Genomic DNA, 26,278 nt, shown 5'->3' on the forward strand with positions numbered 1-26,278 from the left:
TACCACTAGAGCCATAACCCTCACCCCCTGGTAGTTCCTGGTTTTATCTAAACACCCCCATGTTCAGCCTGATGCAGACTCTGCCTCCCTAGCTCCACACCAGAACCTCAGCATGCATGGCTCCTCATTGAGGGCTTACCTAGCAAGCTCAAGGCCCTGAGTTCAAATCTGAGTACCACTATACTAGGTGCTTTGAAGGGGAGTGGATGTAACCTTGGCAGGATGGCCAGGATTAGGCATCCCAGAGGATGGCAAGAGATCCGGGGTGACTCAGTTCAGTACCCTATGGAGGAAGGGCGATAGGGAAGGCTTTTCCAGGCAGGGAAATGGCTCTGAGTGTCCAATGGCTCTGAGACAACCAGGACCATTTTATTCTAGGCCGCCTTGTTTACTGTAATGACCATCTCTAAAGTCAGGGTACCAGGTACAGTGTCCACTGGGTCAGCACATGGCCGCACCTCTCAAGTCCCTGCATCAGATCCTGAAGAGAGTTTTCCCACTGCTTGGAACATTTTTTTGGGGGGGAGAGAAGGTCGGTTGTGGGGCCTGAATGCTGTCCCTAAGCTCTTCAGCTCAAGGCTAGTGTTCTACCACTTGAGCCACAGTGCCACTTCCAGCCTTTTCTGCTTACGTGATGCTAAGGAATCGAACCCAGAGCCTCATGCATGCAAGGGAAGCACTCTACCACTGAGCCACCTTCCCAGCCTGGAACATTCTAAATCAAGACTCAAATGATGGCAGCTGCTAGGGAGGCGGGCCAGGCTTGTCAGTCACGCTTGCCGCAGCTCTACACACATACCAGGCTGGCTGAGAGGCTGTTTCATGGAACAGCTGAAGGATGCTGCACTTTCAGACATTCTCCTTGTCAGACACCATGACTCTCAGACCCAGACTCAACGGCAGAAGCTGGCCTCTCAAAGGGAGATTTTGTGAACAGGGTAACCAATTTATGTTGCTTCTCTTCCCCTTTTTTACGTGGGAATCGCAATTATATATGATGGGAAACTACATCTAAATCAAACAGAGCTCTTCTGGGAAATCAAAAAGCAAAACTGTGGCATGGGAAGAGCCTTGGGGGCGCAGTTAACTGGAGGAAATGGTGGTTGTTGTTGTTTCCTTAGTGGCATCTTTTACGATTGATGATATCTTACGAGTTGATGAAATATGGGGTGATAATAGCTTCCCAGGAGCCAGACGCAGTTCTAAAGACTTTATACTTATTAACTTATTTGTTTGGTAAGATTAAAAATGATGGATTACTCTTCAAGTTACAGAGGAAGAAACTGGAGCACAGAGAGGTTAAGAACTTGCCGAGAGCCACATAGCTAAGAAGTGGTAGAAAGAAGGCAGCCGGGAAATGGGTGAAAAGAGCAAGGTTAGTCCAGAAGCATATCCAGGTGTTGACTCCCAGAAGACACCTGGAAATGGAATGCGGTCTCATGAGAGATCAGCCAGGTGTGACCCACCGCGAAGCCCTGTCTGCCTCACATCCTCTGGAGGCTGAGGCCTGGGAATTTCTCTTGCCCCCCCTCCTTCCCTCTTGCTGGCCCTGCAGCCAGGCGTGATGACTGCGGTTCACCTCTCTCAGGGCCCAGGGAGGCCCCGGCCTTGCTCAATATCTCTGAGTCACACCCTTCCTAAGGCCTCAAGGCAGGGGCCCGTGTCCGGATTGCTCTCACATCCGTCAGTTGGACAAGCCTGGCTGCACCTCCATCTGTCCTCAGCTGGCCAGGGGGGCGGGGCTGCTCAGCTGACTCTGTGAATTGGACTTTAAATGTTTGCTTTAATACTGGCACCAGAGGGCTGGGAAGGTGGCTCAGTGGTAGAGTGCTTGCCTTGCATGCATGAGGCCCTGGGTTCGATTCCTCAGCACCACATAAGCAAAAAGAAAAAAAAAAGCCGGAAGTGGCGCTGTGGCTCAAGTGGTAGAGCGCTAGCCTTGAGCTGAAGAGCTGAGGGACAGCGCTCAGGCCCAGAGTTCAGGCCTCACGACCGGACCCAAAAAAAAAAAAAATACTGGCACCAGAGCTTGAACTCAGAGCCACTCACTCTCACTTGACTTTCGTGCTCCACTTGAGTCACACAGACCTCCAGTCTGGTATTTTTGCTGGTTCCTTGTAGATAAGTGCCCTAAGGGCTTTTACCCCACAGGCCAGCCTTGAACCTGGGTCTTCTGAGCCACTAAAATAATAGCTGTGAAACACCAGCACCCAGCTTTAAATGCTCTGTGTGTGTGTGTGTGTGTGTGTGTGAGAGAGAGAGAGAGAGAGAGGGGGGGGGGGAGAGAGAGAGAGAGAGAGAGAGAGAGAGAGAGAGAGAGAGAGTATACTGGGACTTAAACTCAGGGCAAAGCCTGGACACCTCCTTTAGCTTTTCTGCTCAAGACTGGTACTCTACTACTTGAGCCATAGCTCCACTTCCAAGTTTTGCTGGTTAATTGAAGGTAAGAAGCTCTTTCCTGCCTGGGCTAACTTTGAATGAAGATTCTCAGATCTCAGCCACCCGAGTGGCTAGGATTACAGATGTGAGCCAACAGCGCCTGGCTTTCAACATTTTCTGAGCACTGGTGGTTCATACCTATTATCATAGCTGCTTTGGAAGCTGAGATCTGAGGATCACAGTTCGAAGCCAGTCTGAGCAGGAAAGTCCATGAGACCTTTATCTTCAATTAATTAACAAAAAGCTAGAAGTAGAGCTGTGTTTCAAGTAGTAGAGTGCCAGCCTTGAGCAAAAAAGCTCAGGGACAATGCCTAGGCCCTGAGTTCAAGCTCCAGGACCCGAGTTAAAAGAAGGAGGGAAAGAAAGGATAGGCTAGGAAAAGAAAGGGTCCATAAGCTTACAGAGAGTAACTGCTATGTCCCACCCTCTCTCTTGGCCTCTGAGGCCACCACTGGACCATTTCTCGTGTCCTTTCCTGAGGTCCTGATGAGCCTGTAGCAAGCCAGCACAGCCGCGCGTGGCTCTGCGCCTTCCTTGTCTCACTGGGTATTTTGCAATCTCTCTTTTTTTTTTTTCAGTACTGGAGCTAGAAACCAAGTCCTTCCTCATGCTCAGCACACACCTCAATCCTCAGACCTTAGCCTCCTCGGTCACGAGGATTACAGAGATTACAGACGTGAGCAACTGGTGCCTGGCCATCTCTGGCACTTTTAAGAGGGCTTAGTGACCTCTGCCGTCCAGCAGGGGGACCCAGGAGATGGCTGGAAAGCAGGGATGACACACAAATGGGCAGCATGGTCAGTGAGCCGCCTCCTCCCTCAGCCCCGCTTCATCTGTCTAGGAGAGGGGGGGTGGGACCCCATCTCCCAGTTCTCTTTGAGTTTTAAGTTTCTAGATAGCTCAAGTCCCACCCCCCAAGACCAGAAGCAGGGAGGCCTAGGCGCTGAAGGCAGGTGGGGTCCAGTGACGATTCTGAGCGAACCACAGCTGAGTCACGAGATGCCCAGCGCAGCTCCAGAGCCCACCCAGCAGCCCAGCAGCCTGGCCGGGACCCAGTTCTTGTGTCACCATCACCCTGGATCTCGTCTTCCCTCCCTCCACCTTCGCTACCCACTCCAGCTTGGCCCGCTGCCCTGGGCCTTCGCGTACGCTGCTCCCCATCCTGAGATACCTCCCGCCCCTCCACATTCTGTTTCTTGGTTTCTGTGTGTGTGTGTGTGTGTGTGTGTGTGTGTGTGTGTGTGTGTCTGTCTGTCTGTCTGTCTGTCTGTCTGTCTGTGTGTCTGTGTGTGTGTGCATCTCTCTCCCTTTCCTTTCTGTCTCCCTCTCCTTCTCCTTCTCCCTCTCTCTCCGTGCCTGGCTAACACCATGAGCCTTAATCTCAAATTTCCTACACAAGGAGCAGGAAATTTTCCTCCCTTGTTCTATTTTTCCCATTTTAATACTATTATACCAAAAAAAGTTTCTTGCTAAAATATTACACTCACATACACATACAGGCCCAGGTAAACTCACACCTGTAATCCTAGCTCCTTGGGAGGCTGAGATCTGAGGATCATAGTTCAAAGCCAGCCTGGATAGAAAAGTCCCTGAGACTTTTCTTCCCATTGTGGAGCCTGACCTCTGGGCGCTGTCCCTCAGCTCTTCAGCTCAAGGCTAGCACTCTACCACTTGAGTCACAGCGCCACTTCTGGCTTTTTCTGCTTATATGTGTTGAGGAATTGATCCCAGAGCTTCATGCGTGGAAGGCAAGCATCTACCACTGCGCCACCTTCCCAGTCCCGTACCTGAGACTTTTTTTTTGGGGGGGGGGTTGTCATGGGGTTTGAACTCTGGGCTTGGGCACTGTCCCTCAGCTCTTCAGCTCAAGGCGAGCGCTCTACTGCTTGAGCCATAGCGCCACTTCCAGTTTTCTAGTGATTTATTGGAGATAAGAGTCTCACGGACTTTCCTGCCTGGGCTGGCTTTGAACCATGATCCTCAGATCTCAGCCTCCTGAGTAGCTAGGATTACAGGCATGAGCCACTGGTGCCCGGCTCCCTGAGACTTTTATCTCCATTTAACCAGCAAAAAGCTGGAAGTTGAGCTGTGGCTCATGTGGTAGAGCACCTTGAGTGAAAAGGCTAAGAACCCCGGCCAAGCCATAAGTTCAATCCCCAGGATTAGCACAGTTAGGTAAATAGTCAGGTGGGTGGATAGATAGATAGATAGATAGATAGATAGATAGATAGATAGATAGACAGACAGACAGACGTCAGCCTCAGCCCTGCCCCACCCCTGCCTGCTGGTTCCCTTTGGTGACAGCTCTGCATCTTGGGCCGTTGGTGCCACCTTCTCACTAGGGAGGGAGCCATGACTAGTCCCTGCAAGGTGCAGTGCTGAATCCACAGCGGCCACCACACTGCCTGAGTTTGCAGACACTCGCCTGTGTTAGGCTCTATTTAAGCTCTGCACCTGTATTACTCCCTTCACCTCCCCCTGAAGCTGGAAAACAGATGTCATCTCCTGTGTATAGTGAAGAAACTGATGCACAGAGAGGGCAAGTCGCTTGGTTAAAGGTTACACAGCCAAGAAACCGTAAAGCTAAGATACCAAAGAGAATCCTTTTTTTTTTTTGTTATTGTTTTGCTTATTCATTGAATTTACTTATTTAGAAACAGGATCTTAGGACATAGCCCGTCTGGACTCACCCTTGCTGCGTAACACAAGCTAGCCTTGCATTCATGATCCTCTTGCTTCAATCTTCCAAGAATGGGGATTATAGGCCTTCATCGCCACGCCTGGTTTACAGGAATGTTTTCAAAAGAAAATGAAGCTCAGTACTGGTCTAGTAGTACACACCTGGAGTCCCAGCTACTCACAAGGCTAAGGCAAGAGGGCAAGAGCCCAGGAGTTCATTCAAGAGTAGCTTGGCAACATAGCAGAATAGCAGAACCAGCGTGGGGAGGGGGTGGGTGCGGGGAGGTGGCAGGGTGGCTGGGGGGGGGGGACAGGAAAGAAGCTCAAAGGAGAAAGATGGGGGGAGGGGGCAGCTGAGGTAAACCCCATCCTCCAGCTCCTGAGCTGCAATCTCAGATCCCCTTGGCCCCCTCGGCCCCCATGTCTCCTGGCTGTCTGTGAGGAGAGCGAGACTGGACGCCAGCCTCACCCAGCCAGGGCCCAGGGGCCAGCTGCCAGCCACCTCATAATTAAAGACGCACACATTAAAGATGGTGCCAAGGTGCCATTAAAGACCCATTAAGCAGAAGGGGCGAAGGGTGGACGCGCCGTGGGAAGAGAACCCAAACTCACCGCAGTGGCGGAACTTCCAGACAGCCGTACAAACAGCCGTGCCCTCGGGCCCAGCACTGGGCCTGGCAAACCTGCCCTGAGTGCCACATCGCAGAGGAAACTTCCTGAAGCTGCCCCTCACCAGGTGCTGCCCACACTGCGTGTCCACTGAGGGAACTCAGCGGAGCCTGGCCTGTGGGCCACTGTGCCCTGCCCACTCCCCCCTGCCCACTCCCCATCCTCGCCTTTCCCCCTTCCCATTGGCTGTTCCCAACCTCTGCACACGCTTCCATCTTGCCGCCTGTGGGTGCACACAGACGCCCAGAGCAGAGGCCTAAGAGACCTCAGCCATCCGTCCCTGTTGGCCTGGGCGGAGGGGGAGGGGGTGCACAGGGGTGAGCCCCAAGCATCGAGTGTCTTCTGCAACCACCAACACCACGACAGATGCTCGCAGCTTTGCACGGGGCTCTGTGTTGGAAGAAGTTACTGACCCAGAATCCATCTTTTTGTTTTGGTGGTGGTATGGGGATTTGAACTCAAGGCCTCATTCTTGCTCCACTTGCTTGTCTGGCTAACATCAGGAGCCATGCCTCCAGTCTACCTTTTTCTTTTTTGTTTGTTTGACTGGGGCTTGAACTCAGGGCTGGGCACTGTCCCTGAGCTTCTTTAGCTTAAAGCTAGCACTCTATCACTTGAACCACAGCTCCACTTCTAACTTTTTCTGCTTATGTGGTGCTGAGGAATGGAACCCAGGGCCTCATGCTTGCAAGGCAAGCACTCTACCACTGAGCCACCTTCCCAGACCCCCAGCCCTAGCTTTTTTTAAAATAATTTTCTACTGTTGTTACAAAGGTGCTGTACAAAGGGGTCACAGTTATATAAGTCAAGTAAAGAGTACATTTCTTGGGCTGGGAAGGTGGCTCAGTGGTAGAGCACTTGCCTTGCATGCTCGAGGCCCTGGGTTCAATTCCTCAGCACCACATAAGCAAAAAGAAAAAAGCCGGAAGTGGTGCTGTGGCTCAAGTGGTAGAGCGCTAGCCTTGAGCTGAAGAGCTGAGGGACAGCACCCAGGCCCAGAGTTCAGGCCCCACGACCGGACCCAAAAAAAAAAAAAAAAAAAAAAAAAAAAAAGAGTACATTTCTTTCTTTTGGGGGGATGGGGATGGTTGCAGGGCTTAATTAAACTCAGGGCCTGGGCATTGTCCCCTGAGTTTTTCTGCTCAAGGTTAATGCTCTACCACTTTGAGCCACAGCGCCACTTGCGGTTTTCTGTTGGTTAAATGGGGACTTTTCAGCCCAGGCTGGCTTGGAACAGTGATCCTCAGACTTCAGCTTTGTGAGTAGCTAGTATTACAGGCGTGAGCCCCAGCACCCAGCTAAGAGTACCCAGGTTTTTGGACAACGTCACTCCTTCCATTGCTCTCTCCCAGTTTTTCCTCCAGTACAACTTAAAAAAAATAATGTGGGGGCTGGGAAGGTGGCTCAGTGGTAGAACGCTTGCCTAGCATGCATGAGGCCCTGGGTTTGATTCCTCAGTACCACATAAGCAGAAAAAGTCAGAAGTGGTTCTGTGGCTCAAGTGGTAGAGTGCTAGCCTTGAGCTAAAGAAGCTCAGGGACAGTGCCCAGGCCCTGAGTTCAAGCCCCAGCACTGACAAAAACAAAAAAATTAATGTGCCTGTACTGGGGCTTAAACTTAGGGCCAGAGTGCTCTCCCTTAGCTTTTATCACTCAAGGCTGGTACTTCACCGCTTGAGCCACACCACTTCCAGCTTTGGAGTGGTTAACTAGCAGTAAGAGTCTCACAGTCTTTCCTGCCTGAGCTGGCTTCAACCTGCCATCCTCAGACCTGAGTCTCCTGAATAGCTAGGATTACAGGCATGAGCCACCAGTGCCCAGCTTTGTGCAGTATTTATTATACATGTTATGGTTCCTTGCCTACTTTGCTGGGGCAAAAAAACAATCAAGTGGGCTGGGAAGGTGGCTCCGTGGTAGAGCGCTTGCCTTGTGTGCACAAGGCCCTGGGTTTGATTCCTCAGTACCACATAAGCAGAAAAAGCTGGAGGTGGTGCTGTGGCTTAAGTAGTAGAGCGCTAGCCTTGAGCTGAAGAGCTGAGGGACAGCGCCCAGGCCCAGAGTTCAGGCCCCACGATCAACAAAAAACAACAACAATGAAGTAATGAAGTGTCTCACTTTCCCTGTTCTTCTAATCTCTAAACACTAGGGTCACCTGGGAGAGGGGACCCATTCTGCAGCAGTTGGCCAATCATTCAATTCAGGTCTGACACTCCTTACCTGGGGATGGTGTGAGATTCCCCCAGGCTGGTGCCCTGCTCCCCCCTCCCCCCCCCCCCCCCCCCCCCCGCAGTTCAGATGCCAGGCGCAAGCTACCTGTGAGCAGCGCTTCTCAGCATCCTGCAGTAAACACAGCTTCCCACGCCCCCTCCTCTGGTGCAGCTTGTGACTCCTTTGCTTGAACACCTTGCAGATCTCAGGAATGGAAAATAAATAATATTTCTGTTATAAAGAATAGTGCAGGGCTGGGACGGTGGCTCAGTGGTAGAGCGCTTGCCTTGCATGCATGAGGCCCTGGGTTCAATTCCTCAGCACCACATAAGCAAAAAGAAAAAAAGCTGGAAGTGGTGCTGTGGCTCAAGTGGTAGAGTGCTAGCCTTGAGCTGAAGAGCTGAGGGACAGCACCCAGGCCCAGAGTTCAGGCCCCATGACCGGACCAAAAAAAAAAAAAAAGAATAGTGCAGACATCTATAATCCAAGCTGAGATTTGAGGACCAAGGTTCAAATCCAGACCAGACAGGAAAATCTATGAAACTCTCATCTCCAATAAACTTCTCAGAAAAGGGTGGGGGGGGGGAGTTGGGGGCAATGGGGGGGTGAAGAATAGTGCAGAGCCAGGCACAGTGGCTCCCATCTATCATCCTAACTACCTGGAGGTCAAGGCCCGGGGATCAAGGCTTGGCTTGGAACCAGCCTGGAAGAAAAGTTGTCAACACTCCATCTCAGTGAATGCTGAGCACAGTGGCACGCACATTCTGGGCTGTGGAGGACGCACAAGGATGGGGAAAAGCACGGTTGTATAGTTAGAAGCACAAAATAGGAGGATCACAGTCCTGGCCTGCTCGAGCATAAAGTGAGACTTTACCTTGAAAACAACCAATGTGAAATGGCGCTGTGGCTCAAGCGGTAGAGCGCTCGCCTTGAGGTGAAGAGTGCAGGGACAGCGCCCAGGCCCAGAGTTCAAGCCCCACGACTGACAAAAAAAAAAAAAGAAAAGAAAAAAAAGAAAGAAAACAACCAATGTAAAAAGAGACTGCTGGAGTGGCTCCAGTGGTAGAGTGCCACTTAGCAAGTGTGGGGCCTTGCGTTCAATCTTCAGTACAAACAAAATTAAGAAAGAAAAAAATGAAGGAAGGAAGGAGGAAAAAAGAAAGGAAAGAAAGAAAGAAAGGAAAGGAAGGGAGGGAGGGAGGGAAAGAAAAGAAAGGGAGAGAGAGACGGAGACAGAGAGACAGAGAGACAGAGAGACAGAGAGACAGAGAGAGAGGCTTGTATTCCAGTGGCTCATGCTTGTAATCATAGCTACTCAGTTCAAAGTCAGCCTGGGCAGAAAAGTCCCCATAATAGTTTTATCTCCAATTAACTACTCAAAAATTGGAAGTGTAGCTGGGTGTCGATGGCTCACACCTGTAACCCTAGCTACTCACAAGGCTGAGATCTGAGGATCATGGTTCAAATCCAGCCTGGGCAGGAAAGTCCGTGAGACTTTTATCTCCAATAAATCACCAGAAACCGGAAATGATGCTGTGGCTCAAGTGGTAGAGCACTAGTCTTGAGCTGAAGAGCTGAGAGACAACGCTCAGGCCAAGTTTAAGCCTCACTACCAACAAAAAAACAAATAAAGAAAACTGTGGCTCAAGTTGTAGAGTGCTAGTCTTGAGCACAAAGAGGCTCAGGGACAGCACCCAGGCCCTGAGTTCAAGACCCAGGACTGGGTAAAAAGAAAAGGAAGGAAGGAAGGGAGGCAGGGAGGGGAAAGAGAGAAAAGAGAGAAGGAAAGAGCTAAAGAGGGAGGGAAAGAGGGAAGGAAGGTAGAGAAGGGAGGGAGGCAGAAGTATGGGGTGGGGGCTCCAGGCCCTCTCTTCTCATTTCCTGAGTCCCCAAGACCTGAGGGTTTAGCGCCTTGGATGCCCTTTGGACCCTGTCTTTTGGGCTCTCCCAGCGTCAAAGTAGAGGTAGGGTGGAAGGGTCAAGGGTCACGCTTGGACAGAGGGTGTGGTCCAGCAGACTGGCAGAGAACCAGCAAGGCCTGTTTGCACAGATTCTTCCTGGGTCTCTGTGGCCATCCTCCCTCCAGGGTGTGTGACCCTCGGGAGTGAGGAGGGCCGAGGAAGCACCGTCCAAGGAACAGGTTAGAGTTCCTGCATGGCCACTGCAAGCCAAAGAGCCACGAGATCAGACTTCAGTGCCAGCCCTGTGGAACAGGAGCTCTGCATCCACAGCCTGCCTTGGGAAGGGGGCAAGCCAGGAACGGGGCTCAAAAACTAACAAGTAAGCCAGGTGCCGGTGGCTCACGCCTGTAATCCTAGCTACTCAGGAGGCTGAGATCTGAGGATCTCCGTTCAAAGCCAGCCCGTGCAGGAAGACTCTTATCTCCAATAAACCACTAGAAAACTGGAAGTGGCGCTGTGGCTCAAGCAGTAGAGCTCTTGCCTTGAGCTGAAGAGCGCAGGGACAGCACCCAAGCTCAGAGTTCAAGCCCCACGACTGACCAAAAAAAAAAAACCAAACAAGTAACAAGTATAAATTCTATTGTATTGATATCTATACTGATAATATACGAACCATTTATGAATTAAATGTTCTTGTGGATATGTGTGTGAAAAGAAAGTGCGACGTAGATAGGGAACCATCTGGGAACTGAACCCCCTTGAATGAGGGGAGCTCACTGCATGGCAGCTTTCAAAAAACCAACCTTTTCTTCCTTCCTTCCTTCCTCTCCCCTTTTAATTCCTTCCACCAGCACCCAGCTCTTTCTTTCTCTTCTTTTACTTTCTCACTCTTTGTGCCAGTACCAGGACCTGAACTCAGGGCCTAGGCACTGTTCCTTAGCCCTTTTACTCAAGGCTGATGCTCTACAACTTCAAGCGCAGCTCCACTTCCAGCTTTTTGCTATTTAATTGGAGATGAAAGTCTCACAAGACTATTCTGTCTTGTCTGGCTTCAAACTGTGATCCTCAGACTTCAGCCTCTTGAGTAATTAGGATTATAGGTGTGAGAGACAAGAGCTAACTATCCTTTTTTTTTTTTTTGTCGGTTGTGGGGCCTGAACTCTGGGCCTGGGCGCTGTCCCTCAGCTCAAGGTTAGCACTTTACCACGTGAGCCACAGCACCACTTCCAGCATTTTTCTGCTTATATGTTGCTGAGGAATCAAACCCAAGGCCTCATGCATGTGAGGCAAGCACTGAGCCAACTTCCCAGCCCTAACTATCCTTTTAAAACATAGTAAAAAGATTTTTCAGGAGTCTAAGTACTCCCTGAGGCATGCGGCAGCTATGGGAGAGGTGTGTGACCAAGACAGCACACTTCCAGGGGCAAGAAGTGAGGTTGGATAAAGGTCAAAAACACCCAGGGAAACTTTCTGGATGGGACTTTTTCTCCAAAGCCCCATTTCCTCCTTCCTGTTGGCGGGAGTACAGATGTGACGTTTGGAATTCCAGCAGTCATACTGGATCCAAAGATAAAGGCACATGTTTGAAATGGCAGAGCAAGACAGAAGTGTGGGTTTACCTGGGGGTAGTGACTCATTTGGTAATATCAACTACTTAGGAAGTTGAGATTATGAGAAATGTGATACACGGTGTGAGGCAAGCCCAGACAAACACTTCATCTCAAGCAGTAAAGCCCGATGTGGTAGCTTGTACCTGTAATCCTCCAGTTACATGGGAGGACAGGAGGCCATATTAGGAGGACCAGAGTCTGATGCTGGCCCTGGAGGAAAAATACAAGACTCTATCTCAAAAATAACTAAATAACTAAGCGGGCACAGAACAGAACACGTCTCAAATTCAAATGAAATAATGCCTGCCTAACAAATGTGAGGACCTGAATTCAAATCTTAGAACTGTCAGAGAGAGAGACAGAGAGACAGAGAGACAGAGACAGAGAGACAGGGAGAGATGATCTAAGTAAACAACTACCCAAAGCCAAGGATGTAGCTCAAGTGGCCCAGTGTTTCCTAGCAGGCCTCCTGCCTGTGGCTTGCTGCAGAACCTCCACGAGCTCAGCGACACAGACCCAAGGGACCTGCCGACTGAGTCCGTGCTCCCCAGCTGGAGGACAGCACCAGTGTGCACCTCACCTGTCAGCAGTGGCTCTACAAGTGTCCTCCCCCTGGGGACAGTCACTTACCACAGCAGGGCTTCCCTACGCTGCCCTGGGGCCCAGGCTATCCCAGGCTTCTAGCCACTCCACCAGCCTCCTGGACCAGGCCATTACTGCTCCCTCCCAGTGTAAACACTGCTGGGGGCTGGGGCTGGGGGGAGGTCTAAAGCCAAAGGTCCTGTCCTGAGATCTACCAGACCAAGCATGAAAGGTCGAGGTGTGCTGGTACAGGCCTGGCTCCCGCTGTGCTTCTTGGAAATGGGTTACAGGCAACACTGGCTCTGTCTAGGCTTCTAGGCTACAATGGAGCTCCATAGCCTGCCCAAGGCCTGACCCAGCTCTCCTTAAGGACCCTCCTCTCCCCTCCCCTGGCCCCCCAGCCCTCCCAGCCTCTCGGCCTGAGACTATGCCCTGAGGCCCTGTGCCAAGCATTGACTCCACAGCAAAAACAGACTGAAGGTAGAGTATTTATTGCAGGCATCAGGCCAAGGGTCCATCTGGGCGGCTCTAGGTGAGGCGGGGCTGCCTGGGCACATGGAGAGCCTGTGGTCCAGGCTCAGAGCTGGGAGAGGATGTTGGGAGCCAGGCTGCAGCTGAGGCCTGTGCCGTCCGGCTCTATGTTCAGGATCTTCACTACTCCATCCTCTATCACCATGGAGAACCTGCCAGAAAGAGGAAGCGGCTAGCTGTATCAGCCTGGCTCTGAGGTAGACGAGGGTCCCAGGGAAGCCCCCACGGTACCTCTTGAGCCTGCGATTCCCAAAGAGGGGCACCATGGAATCATCTAGTAACAAATCTGTCTCCTAGGGGAAAAGCAGAGAAATCTGTCAAGAATGTTTCTGGGGGGCTAGGAAAGTGGCTCAGTGGTAAAGCGCTTGCCTCGCATGCATGAGGCCCTGGGTTCGATTCCTCAGCACCACATAAGCAAAAAGAAAAAAGCCAGAAGTGGTGCTGTGGCTCAAGTGGTAGAGCGCTAGCCTTGAGCTGAAGAGCTGAGGGACAGCGCCCAGGCCCAGAGTTCAGGCCCCACGACCAGACCCAAAGAAAAAAAAGAATGTTTCCGAGATCGCCTGCTTCCAAACCCAGTTGGGACTGGGACTGACTCACCTTCCCGAAGGCCCCAGTAGGGTCAGCTAGGAGGCGAATCTGAAGGACAGAGAGAAAGGTTATAACCTAAACCTCCCACCCAGCCCCAGCCCCCTGCAGAATCCCAGCCTTACCTTGCCTTCTGTCTTATTCACGCGTCCCCACTCTCCAGTCACAAAGACATCGTTCACACACAGGCATGCTACCACCTGCACACCTTTGTCCTTCAAAGCCCCGACCTGGTCCACATATCCAGGCAAGTGGGTCTAAGAAGGGGAAACAGAGTCATCACAGGGATAAGTGCATGCGCTCCTCAGCCCACCCTTCATCCTCCCCCCTTCTCTGATCAACCCCTCTCATCAGGCAATGAAAATCTTTTCTGCTTTAGCTAAGGAGCACAGATTCACATGTCAGGTGGTCAAGACCATGAACTTTCCATGGGCAGAACTATGGCTCATTTGCCTCAGTCCGAAGTACCTCCACAGTGCCTACCACCCCCCCACAAGAATTAGTAAGCGGTTTAGGAGGACACAACTGCAGTCCTCCTGTGCAATGCTGGCACTGTCACCTAAAATGCTCTCTTTTTTGTTGGCCATGGGGCTTGAACTCAGGGCCCAGGCTCTATCCCTGAGCTCTTTGGCTCTACCACTTTGAGCCACAATGCCACTTCTAGTTTTCTGGTGGTTAATTAATGATAAGAATCTCATGGACTTTCCTGCCTGGGCTGGCTTTGAACCATCATTCTAGATCTCAGCCTCCTGAGTAATTACGATTACAAGCCTGAGCCCAGCACCTGGCTCTAAAATGCTTTCTCAACTGTCCAATCTTGTGCCCAGTTGTCTCAGCACCACACAGATCTAAGAACAATATAGAAGATCCTGATTATTGATCCCATTGAGGAGCCTCACCTTGGAACAGCCTGGGGTAAACGCCCCAGGGACTCCAAACAGCACGCCCTTCTTCCCCTTGAACAGCTCAGCCAGGTTCACCTTGTTCCCAGGCTGCCCTTCAAACACCTCCACGGAGGGAATGGGATCTCCTACCTGGAAGCAAGGACTTTAGGGTAGAAGGGGGTCCTGAGGGAAGTGCAGCAAACGCCAGCCAGGGGAACACACAGGCTGGTGCCTGGAAACCCACAGACAAAGGCTAACAGGTCAGGAGTCCCTCCCTGGTCCCTCCCACATGTCAACATTACTCCACATCCTCCAGGTTTCAAGGAGGCCCTGCTCCATCTGAAGGACTGTAGATGACAGCAGAGAAAGGGAGTCACCACCCCAAATGTTGCAATGCTGTGCAAACAAAAGGCCTAGTTTCTTAAAACAGTGGATTAAAACTGGGTACCTGAAGCTCATGCCTGTAATCCTAGCTACTCAGGAGGCTGAAATCTTAGAAGCTTTTTATGTCTGTTTGTTTCTGCCAGTCCCAGGGCTTGAACTCTGGTGCTGGGCACTGTCTCTGAGCTTCTTTTGCTGAAGGCTAGCACTCTACCGCTTAAGCCACAGCACCACTTTTGGCTTTTTCTGTGATTAACTGGAGGTAAGTGTCTCAGGAGCCTGGCACTGGTATGCCTGGCACGCCTGTAATCCTAGCTACTCAGAAGGCTGAGATTTGAGGATCACAGTTCAAAGCCAGCTTGGGCAGGAAAGACCATGAGACTCTTTATCTCCAACAAACCACCAGAAAACCAGAAGTGGTGCTGTAGCTCAAGTGGTAGAGTGCTAGCCTTGAGCTGGAGAGCTGAGGGACAGCGCCCAGGCCCACAGTTCAAGCCCTGCGACCAACCAAAAAGAGTCTCACAGACTTTCCTTTCCTACGGGGGCTGTCTTTGCATGTAATCCTCAGGTTTTAGCCTAACTCTTGAGTAGCTAGGATTACAGGCATGAGCCACCAGTGCCCGGTGAGAAGTTTCAAGTCAGCAAGGACAGAGAAGTCCAAAACTCTTATCACCAATTAACCAGCAAAAATCTGGAAGTGGAGCTATGGCTCAAGTGGTAGAGTGCCAGCTTGAGTGGAAAAAGTGGATTAAATGGGAGGGGGGGGCAGAGAGCTGTGCAGAGAATGAGGAGATGAGGGGGACCGACAAGAGGGTGTTCTCCGAGCTTGAGCAAGAAAGTAAACGGTGTGTGTGGAAGGTGGGGGGGACTCAGAAGAGGGTGGAGAGAAGGGGAAGGTCCTAGGAACAGGGAGGGTCCAGAAGATGGGTGAAAGACACCACAGAACAGCGGGAATCCGCTATGGGGACGGTCATGAGCTAACACGGGAAACACGCTGGACGCTCCAAGGGACCACAGCTGTCTCAGAAAATGGGGTGAAGTAGAGATACCATCAGAAAAGCATGGGAAGAGTGCAGCGGAAGACATGCAGAAGAGATTGAAAAGGGGTCCTGCGGTCAAGATGCTTCTAGAAGGTGAAGAATGCCGTGGTATATTCAACAGCCTAAAAGCAGCGGGGGCCGCCGTGGTGTCGCACGGTGGCCGGCAAGGGAGGAGGGGCGCGAGGACGCGAACGTGGACGAGAACCGAGGGGTCAAGGGCGGTCGGCAGGAGGGGCCGGACGCGGCGGCAGGCAGGGGGCGGAGGGGGGACACGGGGGCAGGGGTTAGCGGTCACCTTGATCGGGGCCATGGCGACCGCAGCTCGGTGGAAACAGCGGGTCCCGCCACGCTGCCACTCTCCTCTTCGCGTTCGCGGTCCCGCAGCCGGGAGCTCAAAGGCAGACGCACGACTCAGCAGTACCGGGCTGGTTTGTCGAACGAGGACTCGTAGCCAGGACAGCCCCATGCCCGCCCACCCGGCGCAGCGCCTCCGCAGGACGGACCGGCGGGAGGCGGGGCTTCGAGCGGGCGGGGCCTCGAGCGGGCGGGGCCTCGTCCGCCCCGCCCCGGAGGGTCGCTCGCACTGCGCAGGCGCAACAGACCTTCCGGGACGCTGAACTCATTTGCATTAGGGGCTGCGCGGTGACGCTTTCACCTAGGGGGCGGAGCCTCTGGCAGCCACTCAACTTATTTGTAAGCAACGGGGTGCTTCCGTTTTAAAGGTTTAATTTACACATGGGGCAGTTTCTCTCCCTTGGCTAAAAACAAAAGGACGGAAATAGTGTCAGCCTACAGATAATGTAGGCTGAAGGCATGTTTATTTTAGGTGCAACTCGGCCTCTGCATTGCAGCTGTTTTACATATGATTTGCATCTTCACGTACGAGTTAACAGCGGGTAGGTTTTGGCATGCGCCATTCCAACCTCCCACCGAAATGCTTCCGGGAACAGCGCGTGACCCGACCAGCGCTTTCCCACACCAGAGCTCCAGCAAGCTCCAGAAGTTCCAGCAAGTTCGCCATTTCCGGTCTTCCCGCAGGTCCAATAGTGTAGAGAGTGCGCGTGCGCGCGCAAATGGTTCCGGAAGTGACGCGACTGAAGCGCGTCTCTTTCCGGTTCCGGCCTGGCAAGATCTCGGAGAGCAGCATGAAACTTCTCACGCACAATCTCCTGACCTCGCATGTGCGGGGGGTGGGGCCCCGGGGCTTCCCCCTGCGCCTCCAGGTACCGGCCGGGAGCTCCCACGCTTTCTCCCTTCCGGGAGGGATAGAAACCCCTGGATCCTGCCTCTGCCATACTAACCCTCCCTCCCCCCCCCCCCCCCCCCCCCCCGCCCCAGGCCACCGAGGTCCGCATCAACCCTGTGGAGTTCAACCCCGACTTCGTGGCGCGGATGATACCCAAGGTGGAGTGGGCGGCGCTTCGGGAGGCGGCCAATACGGTGAGGGGCTCGACCTGCCCTCGGACGCGGGGCAGGTTCACCGCCGCCCGGTGAGCCGGCGGGAGCCTGGCTGGAGGAAGGGTAGGGGGGCCCCCCCACAGATGACTGAGGTTTCTTGCCCACAGTTGCAGCTGGGCGAGGTCCCCACCGAGCCGGTTGAGGGGTATGAGCGCGATGAGGCGTTTCTAAGGAAGATGCATCACGTATTGCTGGAGGTGAGAATGGGTCGAATGGGTCACCACCCGCTTGCCCTGTCCTGGCTCCCAGAGGCTGTCAGTGCTCACTTTGTCTTTCCTTTCCCCCTCCCTTAGGTGGACGTTCTGGAGGGCACCCTGCAGTGCCCAGAATCGGGGCGTCTGTTCCCTATCAGTCGTGGGATCCCCAACATGCTGCTGAATGATGAAGAAACTGAGTCATAAATTTGCCAGCTAGCAGTGTGACATTCCATGGCCCTATGTATCTATTTCTTTTTTAAATGTATATTGTGTTTTTACTATTTGAGTCCCAACTTTGACCCATTAACACAAGGAACACACTTCTTGAGCTCCATAGTATATTTTTTTTTCTCATTAAAGGTTCAAAACCAAAAGCGGTTTCTCTTTGCAGCAAATATACATTAAAATAGAGTCTCTGTACAGCCATGGGCTCTGGGCCCTGGCTTGCCCCGTGTCCCTGTGCCTCCTTGGCCAAACCCAAAAATAAATATAGTGTTATTGCTCTGCAGGGCATAGAGGCAGTGCCCTCCCCCACCCCCTGAGGAGGCCGGGCAGGAGCTGATGGGGAGCCCTGGCCACCCCAAGAGTCCAGGGGCTGGAGCCTGCTTGGAGTTATTGCTTCAAGGGGGGGGGCACTAATGCCCAATGCAAATGATGAGGAGAGGAGCGAAGGGGCAGGGGCCTTTGCTCTCCAAATCCCCCTCTGCTCTGGAGAGGGGGATGGGATTAAGCAGCAGCAAAAGCATCACCCACTGGGAGACTGTGGCCTCCATCCCCTTCCCTCCCTGAGATTGGGTTTCTGCCTCCCACACATCCCCTGAAGCCCCTTATGGCTTCCGCAAGGCCCCCTATTCTCTTAGGGGCACGTTATGGCTTGCAAGGGGCAGCACTGTGCCCAGATCCGGGCATTACTTTCCCAGCTTGACACCCCCTAAGGGGGGAGGGGAAGGGCATGGCACCTGCTCCCAGGGGCTGATGGCATTGCCCTGGCCCTGCCAGCAGGCTGTGGCACTGCCCAGGCCCCAGCTCTGCCCCCTGGGGGCTGACCCCACCCTGGGCAGATCTGCCAGCACCCCACCCATCCCACCCCTCGCCTCAGTCCATCATGGCCTCAAGCATCTCCAGAAACAGCTTGTGCATGGGCACTTTGCCCTCCAGCTTCACCCCGTAGAAATGAGCCAGGACTTTGCCAGCTGTCTGGCGGAGGAGTGGCAATGTGAGCAGCAGCCTGCCTGCCCGCCGCCGCTCTGCACCCCCTCCAGGGCCAACCCTGCCAGCTTCATACTCCAGCAGGGCCTCGTGCAGAGCTTCTCGTAGCTGCTCCACAGCCTCGGCATCTTCAATGTGCACAGAATCTGAGGAGGAGAGAAGTGTTGACATGGGCTATTTCTGTAAAGGTCTGAACCAACCTCTACCTGGGGCTCCTGGATGGGGCCTGAGAGGTCAAATACAGATTCACTGATTTTAGCTGATAGACACAGCTTCCTGCTCCTGCCCACAGCCAGGGCCTGTCCTTTTCTCTCAACTATGGCCACTTCCTGTCCTCTCCACCTCCTCTCCCACATTAGCACTACACTAGGGCTTGCAATCTTGATGTGAGCTACATGCTGGTGGCTTACTCCCATAATCCTAGCTACTCAGAAGGCTAAGACCTGAAGATCTCAGTTTAAAGCCAGCCCGAGCAGAAAAATCCAGTGCAAATAAGCCAGCAAAAAAAAGTGGAGCTGCGGGCGCCAGTGGCTCACACCTGTAAGCCTAGCTACTCAGTAGGCTGAGATCTGAGGATCATGGTTCAAAGCCAGCCCGGGCAAGGAAAGGCCGACTCTATCTCCTATAATCAACTCAGAAAACTGGAAGTGGCACTGTGCCTCAAGTGGTAGAGCGCTTGCCTTGAGCTAAAGAGCCGAGGGACCGCACCCAGGCCCAGAGTTCCAAGCCCCACAACCAAGAAAAAAAAGAAGTGCAGCTATGACTCAAGTAGTAAAGCACTGAAATAACTAAGAGACAGCACCAGCCTCCACGTTCAAGCCCCAATATCAGCACACTGTTCTCTAAGCTTCAGTTTCCTGATCTGCAAAATGGGACTGTCCCACCATTATAACAAGGTTTACACTTAGAGGGCTTTCTGAATGTGTGGGCGCCTACCCTTGACTCACCAGAATTGGCAAGGGCCAGGGCCTTCAGCAGGACATACTCTTCTCGCTCGAGCCGCAGGGCCTGCAGTCGCCGGACGAGTTGCAGCAGGGCTGCCCCTAGCTCTCCCAAGCCGGCTGCCCGTGCTCCTTCTTCATCTAGGACCAAGTCCTCTGCAAAGGCCAGCTCATCCTGCAGGGGCAGTGAGCGCTGGGCCACCCCCAGCACCAGCACCTCCATCCACACGCTCTGCAGTACTGACATCTGGTCAGACAGCGACAGTGACGAGAAGCCTGGAGGGCAGTGGGAGCAGGCTTGGCTGAGCAAGCGCAGTGGGAACAGGCCTGACTGAGCAAGCGCACCGCAGCCAAGCACGGCCAGGCCTGCTCAGGGAAGCCCCAGGTTCCCTGAGCCCATTACCTGGGATGCTTTTGGCCCAGCTGATGGTGACCACAATCTCTCGGTCAAAGAGGTCGCAGAGGGTAGCCACTGCTGGGAGATGTCCGTCAGGGCCCGCTGGGTCAGGCATGGCATACAGCTTCTCAGGCTCCACCACCAGCAGGTGAGACACCAGCGCATTCACTGGGGCTACAGTGACAGGTGAAAGATGAAAGTCACAAGCGCTGGGATCTTGTAGGCCCACAGGTCCCTCAGGGCCAGGTGTCTTCTCAAGCCTTGCGGCCTTCCTCCATAGCTGCTGGCCAGCCAGGAGCAATGCTCCCAGGCGCCAGGGGAAAGTCAGCCTGCTGGTAGACAGGCACTGCCTGCTAAGTCTACCCTCAGGCTGGACTGTAGCTATCTGGTCCCAAGTCTACTACTTGGTGTCATATGAAGACAAATTTCACAAATAGTTTTTAGGGAAGTAAATGAAATGAGGAAAGTGAAATATGGGTATAGTGCCCAGACTGATGCCATATAGGGCCGCCCTCCTCTCATGCTCTAAAGACCCCCTTTCCTCAGAGATCTCACCTGTCTTCCGGGGGCCTCCAGCTACTGCCAGGGGGCCTGCAGGGAAGGGGCCTGGGAAAGGCAGAGGATCCACTTCTGGCCTCCGCTTGTACTTCTGTCGCCCACCCCGGACGCGGTCCAGGCGTACCCCTTTAATTGTAAGTCAGGACTGTGTTGGGATAGGGCAGGCCTGTGTGCCAGAGCCCTTCCCCAGGCTTTGCCCAGCACACCTCCCCCAGCCCCTGCCCAGCGCTCACCCTCCTTGAGCATGCCCACCCGCAGGCACTTGGTGAAGCGGCAGGCCTGGCAGGCCTTGCGTCTCCGCTTGGTGATCTCACACTCGTTGGAGGCCGGACAGCTGTACTCGATGCTCCCTGCCAGGAAGAGGCAGGGCTCCAGTGGCGGCCTCCTGGGGCCCAGAGGGGGCCCAGCTGACAGGAGTGCCCTGACTTGCCCCGAGCAAGCACCAGTCTGGGGGGTACGGGGAGGAAAGGGAGAGCAGGATGCCATGAGCAGGACAGGGAGGGAGATGGCTGCTGGACAGGGGCTGGGGGGGAGAGGGGCTGCCTGGACAGGGGAAGGGCAGGGCCCAGGCAGCTGCATCTCTGCTTCAAGCCATGCTTCTGGGCCACACTGCCCTCATCTGCTCTGGTCAAGGGCCACAGTGACCTCTATACACTGGTCCAATGGCCAATTTTGAGTCTTCAACTTACTTGCCTAAAAGGAACATCTAATACCATTGATCGTGTCCAACTCCTAGAAATACACCAATACTTCCTTCTTGCTTCTAGACATCACTCTTCTGGTCTTCCTCCCACCTCCCTGGCTATTTTGTGGTTTCCATGCTGCTCTCTAAGCAGCCCAGGGCTGGTCTACCTCATCCTCATTCCCTCCACCCTCTCGTGGCAATCTTACAGATCACAGGCTTCCAGATTTCTATCTCTGGCCAAGACTTGCCCTGAACTCTAGACTCCCGTGTCCAGCGGCTCTGTGAGCATCCTGTCTACCTGAAGATTTTTCCAGCCTCGTGTTAATGGACTTCCGCCTCCCCTGCCCAGCTAGCAGCTGCCTTCCTTCTCTTGTTCAAGTAGAAACTTGGGCAGCATCTAGAACCTCCTTGACACACACCCCCCCATCCAAACCACTGGCAAATCAGGAAGGGGTGGGGGGAGCTTTACTCTGTCACCCAAATCCCAACTTATGTACTCAGCAACTGCTTCTACCCTTGACGTCATGGTCACCTCTCACCTCACTGGCCTCCTCCCATCCCTGCTCTCCACACAGCCTGTCCTTTCTTTGTTCAAACCACCTAGTGAGCCTGCAGCTCAGGGCCTGCACCCCGGCTCCGACTCTCCTGACCTCTACTCCCTCTTACATATTCCTCCAACAGGGCATGCTGCTCCCTGCCCGGAGCTCTGTGACGCCCACCAGGTTCCTTGTCACTGGGCCTTCCCAGGCCACTGTGACAAAACCAAATCCCTTCTGCAGCCAGATTCCCCTCAGCTCTTAGGAACCACCTAATATACTACTACATGGGAACCCACTCACCACAAGTGTCCCTCTCTCCCTGCTTCAGTATCGGCTCCACCAGGACCTTGGCTGGCCCCAGGGCCCGCAACATGGCCTGGCCCACAGTAGGCGCGGGTGGACCTCCCAGCCACACCGTTACCCCAAGAACCCAATGTCACAACCAGCCAACGGGCCAGTGAGCACGAAGTACTTCCTAGTGTGCTCCTGAACTCCGTTCCAGACACCTCCTCAGGGGGAGCCCTGGGTCCACACAGGGCCTTTAGCACACACAACATCCAAACAGGAAAGCTGTTAGGAAAGCCATTTATTGTTTCCTCCTGCCTGGTCCCAGTAGTGTCCCCAGGGCCTAGAATACTGGCCAGGGCTGCAAAGTGCAGATTTGAGGAGCAAAGTCTTGGGGCTTCCTGGAGTCACGCTGAAGCTACCACTTCCCAACTCTGACTAGTTAGCCATGTCCCACACCTAACCCCTTTGGGACCTCAGTTTTCCCAGCTGTAAAATTGGAATTTTTCTTATTCCAAATTTATACTTGGGTCTGGGATGTAGCTCAGGGGGTAGAACACATACTTATGCACCAAAGAGGCTCTGAGTTCAATCCCTAGCACCAATAAGAAAAGAAACAAAAGCCGTAGCCGGGCACCGGTGGCTCACACCTGTAATCCTAGCTACTCAGGAGGCTGAGATCTGAGGATCGAGGTTCAAAGCCAGCCCGGGCAGGAAAGTCCATGACACTCTTACCTCCAATAAACCACTAGAAAACCGGAAGTGGCACTGTGGCTCAAGCACTCGCCTTGAGCTGAAGAGCACAGGGACAGCACCCAAGCCCAGAGTTTAAGCCCCACGACTGACTCCCCCTCAAAAAAAATAATCTGAGGATCTTGATTCAAAGCCAACCAAAGACTCTTATCTCTAGCTAACCAGCAAAAAGCTAAAGTGGAGCTGTGGCTCAAGTAATAAAGCCTTAGCCTTGAGCAAAAAGACTTAAGCAAGAGTGTAAGACCCTGAGTTCAAGCTTCAGTACCAGCATAAAGAGAGAGAGAGAAATAACCATAGTTATTGCAAAGGTGGGTTGAGAATGATTCGCAGCACTTAAGTGCCCAATGAATGCTGACTCTGCATAGCTAGGGCTCAATAACTATTTGTCCGGACTCAGAATGAAGAATTCCAGAGTGGCAGGAGACACCCAGACGTGGCCTGAATGGCTGTCAGGCCAGTAAGGAACACAGAGCATTGAGGCCCATGTGTTTCAGCCAAATCAAAACTGGCTAGAATGTCACAATCAGGGGTCTAAAGTCCAGTTATTAGTAATAGGCAGAGTAGCAGTCTGGCTAGCATCAAAGAGCTCAGCTCGGGACAGACACCAAACTCTAGTTCTGCCTTTCTACCTGTGAGACACTAACAAAGTTTCAAAAACCTCTCTGAGCCTCAGGTCCGATTCTGCTTACAATGCTAACACCTCATGGAGTTGCTGGGGGGGGGGGGGGGAGGGGGACTAGACATAGAAATAAAAGGGTACTGTATCTGTCACACAGTAAGCACTCAAGGGAGGGAAAAAGTTAACCCAGGTGCTGTAGTGTATGCCTATAATCTCAGCCTTTGTGAGGCTGAGAGAGGAGGATCCAGAGTTCCAGGCCAACCTGGAACCTTTTGAAGATCCTGTCTTCAAAGAAGGAAAACATACAGTGACTTTTAAAGAGCCTGGATGCCCATCTTTTTAAAGTTGGATGCTAAAATGCAACATACCCTTCTTAGCCATTAAAACCCTGCTTTATGTTGGTACTGCTCTGGGGAGAAAAGAGCAGCATTTTCTATGCCAGGAGAAGTCAACGGCTGCCAGAAGCAAGGATGAAGTCTGGGAATAGGTACAAGCAGTCTTGGATTGTTCAGAGCCACAGTAGAAGGTGCTGGACCTACAGAACCCAGAAATCTAGGTGGTACCTCCATCCTTTCTCATCTCCCATTCCAGTGCAGCTACGCGTGCTGCTAGCTTTGTTTCATTTAAAGGAAAGGGCGTTCCTGGGAGGGACAGGGGGCCTGTGAACCCCAGAATGCTGACATTGAGCCAAGCCCTGCAGGGCAGACTCAAGGCCTAATGAACCCGTTGGAAGGTGTTAATGAGCCCAACAGGTATGGAGCAAAGGGCACAGAAGTGGGGTGGGGGCTCACCCTGGATGGTCCTCTTGAAGAAGGCTTTACAGGCCTCACAGGACGCCACACCATAGTGGTAGCCGGAGGCCACGTCCCCACAGACCAGGCAAAGGCGTTTGGGCAGGGAGCTGAGTGCCAGCTTCCCACTGCCCTGCTCACCAGGCCCAGCCCCCTCCCCATCCTCCTCCTCCTTGTGCCCTGGGAGGCAGCGGGCTGGGGCTGGACCAGGAGCCAGGGTCACAGGGGGCTCAGTCTCAGTCTCTGAGGAACCCTTTGGACTGTCAGGGCTGGCTGGTTCTGCTTTGATGTAGAGAGGCTCAATCCCCACCACCTGGTTGGACATGGCGCTGGTCACCTGCAGGGAGAAACCGTCAGATTACGGAAAGGCACCCTGCCACAGGGGTTGCCCAACACTGGGCCTGGGCCAGGCTTCCAAGCTCAGCCAAGGGGAGGGAGGGGGGCAGAGTCCAAGGAAGGGCAGCCTTAGGAAGAGGGCCCCCCGCTGTCACCATGGGAACAGTCTCAAGAGCCTCCAGGCCCTTAACTGACAGCAGGTCTCTCCCTCTTGGGAACCTGGAAAAGGCTTGCAAAGCCCTCCCTGCTCAGCACTCAGGTCAGGGAGCAAGGTAACCACAGCCCCCAGGGCAACCTTCCACTTCACCTGGAACCCCCCAGCCAGAAGTGATACCTCCCAGCCACTTCCTCCAGATGTTGGGGATGACCCCCCCTCCCCATCTTCATATTCTCTCTATTCGAGAGAACACACACAGCAGCACACAAGCCCCAGGGCGGTGCTCACACTCACCCCACTCACCTACGTCTCAGGTGTCCCCGCAAGCCCACACATGCTCACTCTGCAGGAGACTTCCACACTCAAACCAGGGCCTTCACCAACCCCATCCTCACAACCTCCTCCAAAGGGCACACTCCATAAGCACATTCACACTCAAGTCTCCTACTCGATCGCACGCACACACTCACCGGAGCTCCAACTTCGCGCACAGGCAGACAGTTGTACAGGCTCCCCCCTCCTGCCCCAGCATGCCCAAGTCTCAGCCACACCACCGGTCGGTCGCGGCTCCACCTCCTTGCACCCCGGGCCTGCAACTCACTCAAACACTCCCGCAGCCGCAGAGCCCGCCACCTCCCCGGGCGCCCCGCCCCCCCCAACCTGCGCACACCTATGGGAAGTTGCCTAAAGTTGCTGGCCTCCCCTCCTCCTCCGCCCGCGGGGGACCTCGCTCAGGTTATCAGGAAGTAAAGGAGAGGAGCCAAGGAGGAAGAAGTTCTCCCCCGTCGGTGCGATGACCTTTGACCTAGAGAGGAGGGTGGCCCAAGGCCCCTTCGAGCGCCCCCACGTGGTCTTCAGAGCCCCTTCTCCCACCGAGAGCCCTCCCCATCTTCCACCCCAAGCCGCCCCAGAGGCTCAGGCACGCTCCCGGGTGCCCCACGCAACCCTGCCCCGGGGCTGGATCCCAGGCCCCAGGCTGACCGGAGCCGCAGCCGCAGCCCGAGCCCGCTGCCGACCAGGCCGGCCCGCCCGGGACCCGGACGCCGGATTCCGCCCAGACCCTCAGCCGGGTCTGGCTCTCCTCCCCGGACCCGGGCGGGCCCTGACGCCGGACCCCGCCTGGAGCCCGCCCCCCGCCCGCCTCCCGGCCGCGCTCGCACATGGCCCCCGCGCCCCGCCCGCCCGCCCACCCCCGCGGCCGCGCTCCCCTCCGCCCCCGGACCTGGGGCTCCGGCAGCGCTGGCGGGCAGGCATGGGGGCCGGGCGGCCCGGAGCGCCGGGGTGAGCCGGGGGCCGTGGGCGGCCCCTCCTCTGCCGCCTCCTCGGGCCGCGCCGCCCCGCCGCGCCGCGTCCCCTCACTCGGCGGCGCCGCTGGCTGCTTGTAGGACACAAAAGGACATCGCGGCCGCTTCCTACTCCGCTTCCTCCAGCTGACAGCGGGGGCGGGGCCGGCGGAGCGCATGCAAAGCAGGGGGTGGGGCCCGCAGCCCTATGCTAATCAGACAGGGGGCGGGCAGCGCCTGCGCGCCGGGAGGAGTCGGGGCGGGACCAATGGGCGGGTCTTCTCCAAGGCTCCGCCCCGCCGCCGTCGAGCTTCACCGGCGCACAGTCGTGCGCGGCCGCCCAAGGGGCGGGGCCAGAGGCACGGAGAGTCTGCGGGAAAGAACCCGAGGTGGGTGGGGCCTGGAGAGGCTTTCACAAGTGAGGCTCAACGCGCTTTGCGGAGAGGCGAGGTCAGCTGCGAGAGCCCACGACTCACATATGTAAATAAGGGGGCGGACCGACAGAGGCGCCTTTATCTGCATATGCATGAGGGGCGGAGCTTGGGGAGGGAAGGGAGGGGGG

General features: G+C 54.3%; 3 protein-coding genes across 7 annotated transcripts; 1 reads left to right on the forward strand and 2 right to left on the reverse strand.

Moving 5' to 3' along the window:
- Positions 1–12,562: 12,562 nt before the first annotated feature.
- Positions 12,563–16,017, reverse strand: LOC138806834 (peroxiredoxin-5, mitochondrial-like). Its single transcript, XM_069992231.1, has 6 exons — positions 15,804–16,017; positions 14,103–14,237; positions 13,329–13,460; positions 13,216–13,254; positions 12,850–12,911; positions 12,563–12,770 (listed from the first exon to the last, which is right to left on the reverse strand). Exons 1-6 carry the CDS (start codon positions 15,972–15,974, stop codon positions 12,665–12,667), a joined length of 645 nt encoding a protein of 214 aa, XP_069848332.1. The 5' UTR covers positions 15,975–16,017; the 3' UTR covers positions 12,563–12,664.
- Positions 15,539–17,486, forward strand: LOC138806833 (multifunctional methyltransferase subunit TRM112-like protein). Of its 2 annotated transcripts, XM_069992229.1 has the most exons (6): positions 15,539–15,601; positions 16,335–16,404; positions 16,547–16,731; positions 16,847–16,998; positions 17,074–17,163; positions 17,260–17,486. In XM_069992229.1, the coding sequence occupies exons 1-6, from the start codon at positions 15,553–15,555 to the stop codon at positions 17,365–17,367; spliced, it is 654 nt and encodes a 217-aa protein (XP_069848330.1). In that variant the 5' UTR covers positions 15,539–15,552; the 3' UTR covers positions 17,368–17,486. The 2 variants fall into 2 exon arrangements, with proteins under 2 accessions (XP_069848330.1, XP_069848331.1); XM_069992230.1 differs by lacking the exons at positions 15,539–15,601; positions 16,335–16,404 and having other exon boundaries at positions 16,594–16,731; positions 16,847–16,948.
- LOC138806832 (steroid hormone receptor ERR1) lies at positions 17,487–25,868 on the reverse strand. 4 transcript variants are annotated; one of them, XM_069992226.1, is made up of 8 exons: positions 25,656–25,742; positions 25,104–25,238; positions 23,941–24,277; positions 20,502–20,618; positions 20,266–20,394; positions 19,717–19,884; positions 19,320–19,589; positions 17,487–18,518 (listed from the first exon to the last, which is right to left on the reverse strand). In XM_069992226.1, exons 3-8 carry the CDS (start codon positions 24,263–24,265, stop codon positions 18,259–18,261), a joined length of 1,269 nt encoding a protein of 422 aa, XP_069848327.1. In that variant the 5' UTR covers positions 24,266–24,277; positions 25,104–25,238; positions 25,656–25,742; the 3' UTR covers positions 17,487–18,258. The 4 variants fall into 4 exon arrangements, with proteins under 4 accessions (XP_069848327.1, XP_069848326.1, XP_069848328.1 ...); XM_069992225.1 differs by lacking the exon at positions 25,104–25,238 and having other exon boundaries at positions 25,656–25,868; XM_069992227.1 differs by lacking the exons at positions 25,104–25,238; positions 25,656–25,742 and adding an exon at positions 25,415–25,508.
- Between the last annotated feature and the right edge of the window lie 410 nt (positions 25,869–26,278).

This window comes from Dipodomys merriami, unplaced genomic scaffold (assembly GCF_024711535.1).
Source record: "Dipodomys merriami isolate MVZ:Mamm:240054 unplaced genomic scaffold, mDipMer1.0.p SCAF_409, whole genome shotgun sequence".
NCBI lineage: Eukaryota > Metazoa > Chordata > Mammalia > Rodentia > Heteromyidae > Dipodomys > Dipodomys merriami.

Bases quoted from the DNA above. Each gene is read 5' to 3' on its own strand.
- LOC138806833 (XM_069992229.1), top strand. From the start codon at position 15,553: ATGCAGAAGAGATTGAAAAGGGGTCCTGCGGTCAAGATGCTTCTAGAA. The intron at 16,999-17,073 runs GTGAGCCGGCGG...TCTTGCCCACAG, and splicing joins GGCAGGTTCACCGCCGCCCG to TTGCAGCTGGGCGAGGTCCC. The intron at 17,164-17,259 runs GTGAGAATGGGT...CCCCTCCCTTAG, and splicing joins TGCATCACGTATTGCTGGAG to GTGGACGTTCTGGAGGGCAC.
- LOC138806834 (XM_069992231.1), bottom strand. From the start codon at position 15,974: ATGGGGCTGTCCTGGCTACGAGTCCTCGTTCGACAAACCAGCCCGGTA. The intron at 14,238-15,803 runs GTGACCGCTAAC...CCTTGCTTCCAG, and splicing joins TCGCCATGGCCCCGATCAAG to GTAGGAGATCCCATTCCCTC. The intron at 12,771-12,849 runs GTACCGTGGGGG...TCTTTCTGGCAG, and splicing joins GGGAATCGCAGGCTCAAGAG to GTTCTCCATGGTGATAGAGG.
- LOC138806832 (XM_069992225.1), bottom strand. From the start codon at position 24,265: ATGTCCAACCAGGTGGTGGGGATTGAGCCTCTCTACATCAAAGCAGAA. The intron at 20,395-20,501 runs GTGAGCGCTGGG...TTACAATTAAAG, and splicing joins GGTGGGCATGCTCAAGGAGG to GGGTACGCCTGGACCGCGTC. The intron at 19,590-19,716 runs GTAATGGGCTCA...ACTGCCCTCCAG, and splicing joins CTGGGCCAAAAGCATCCCAG to GCTTCTCGTCACTGTCGCTG.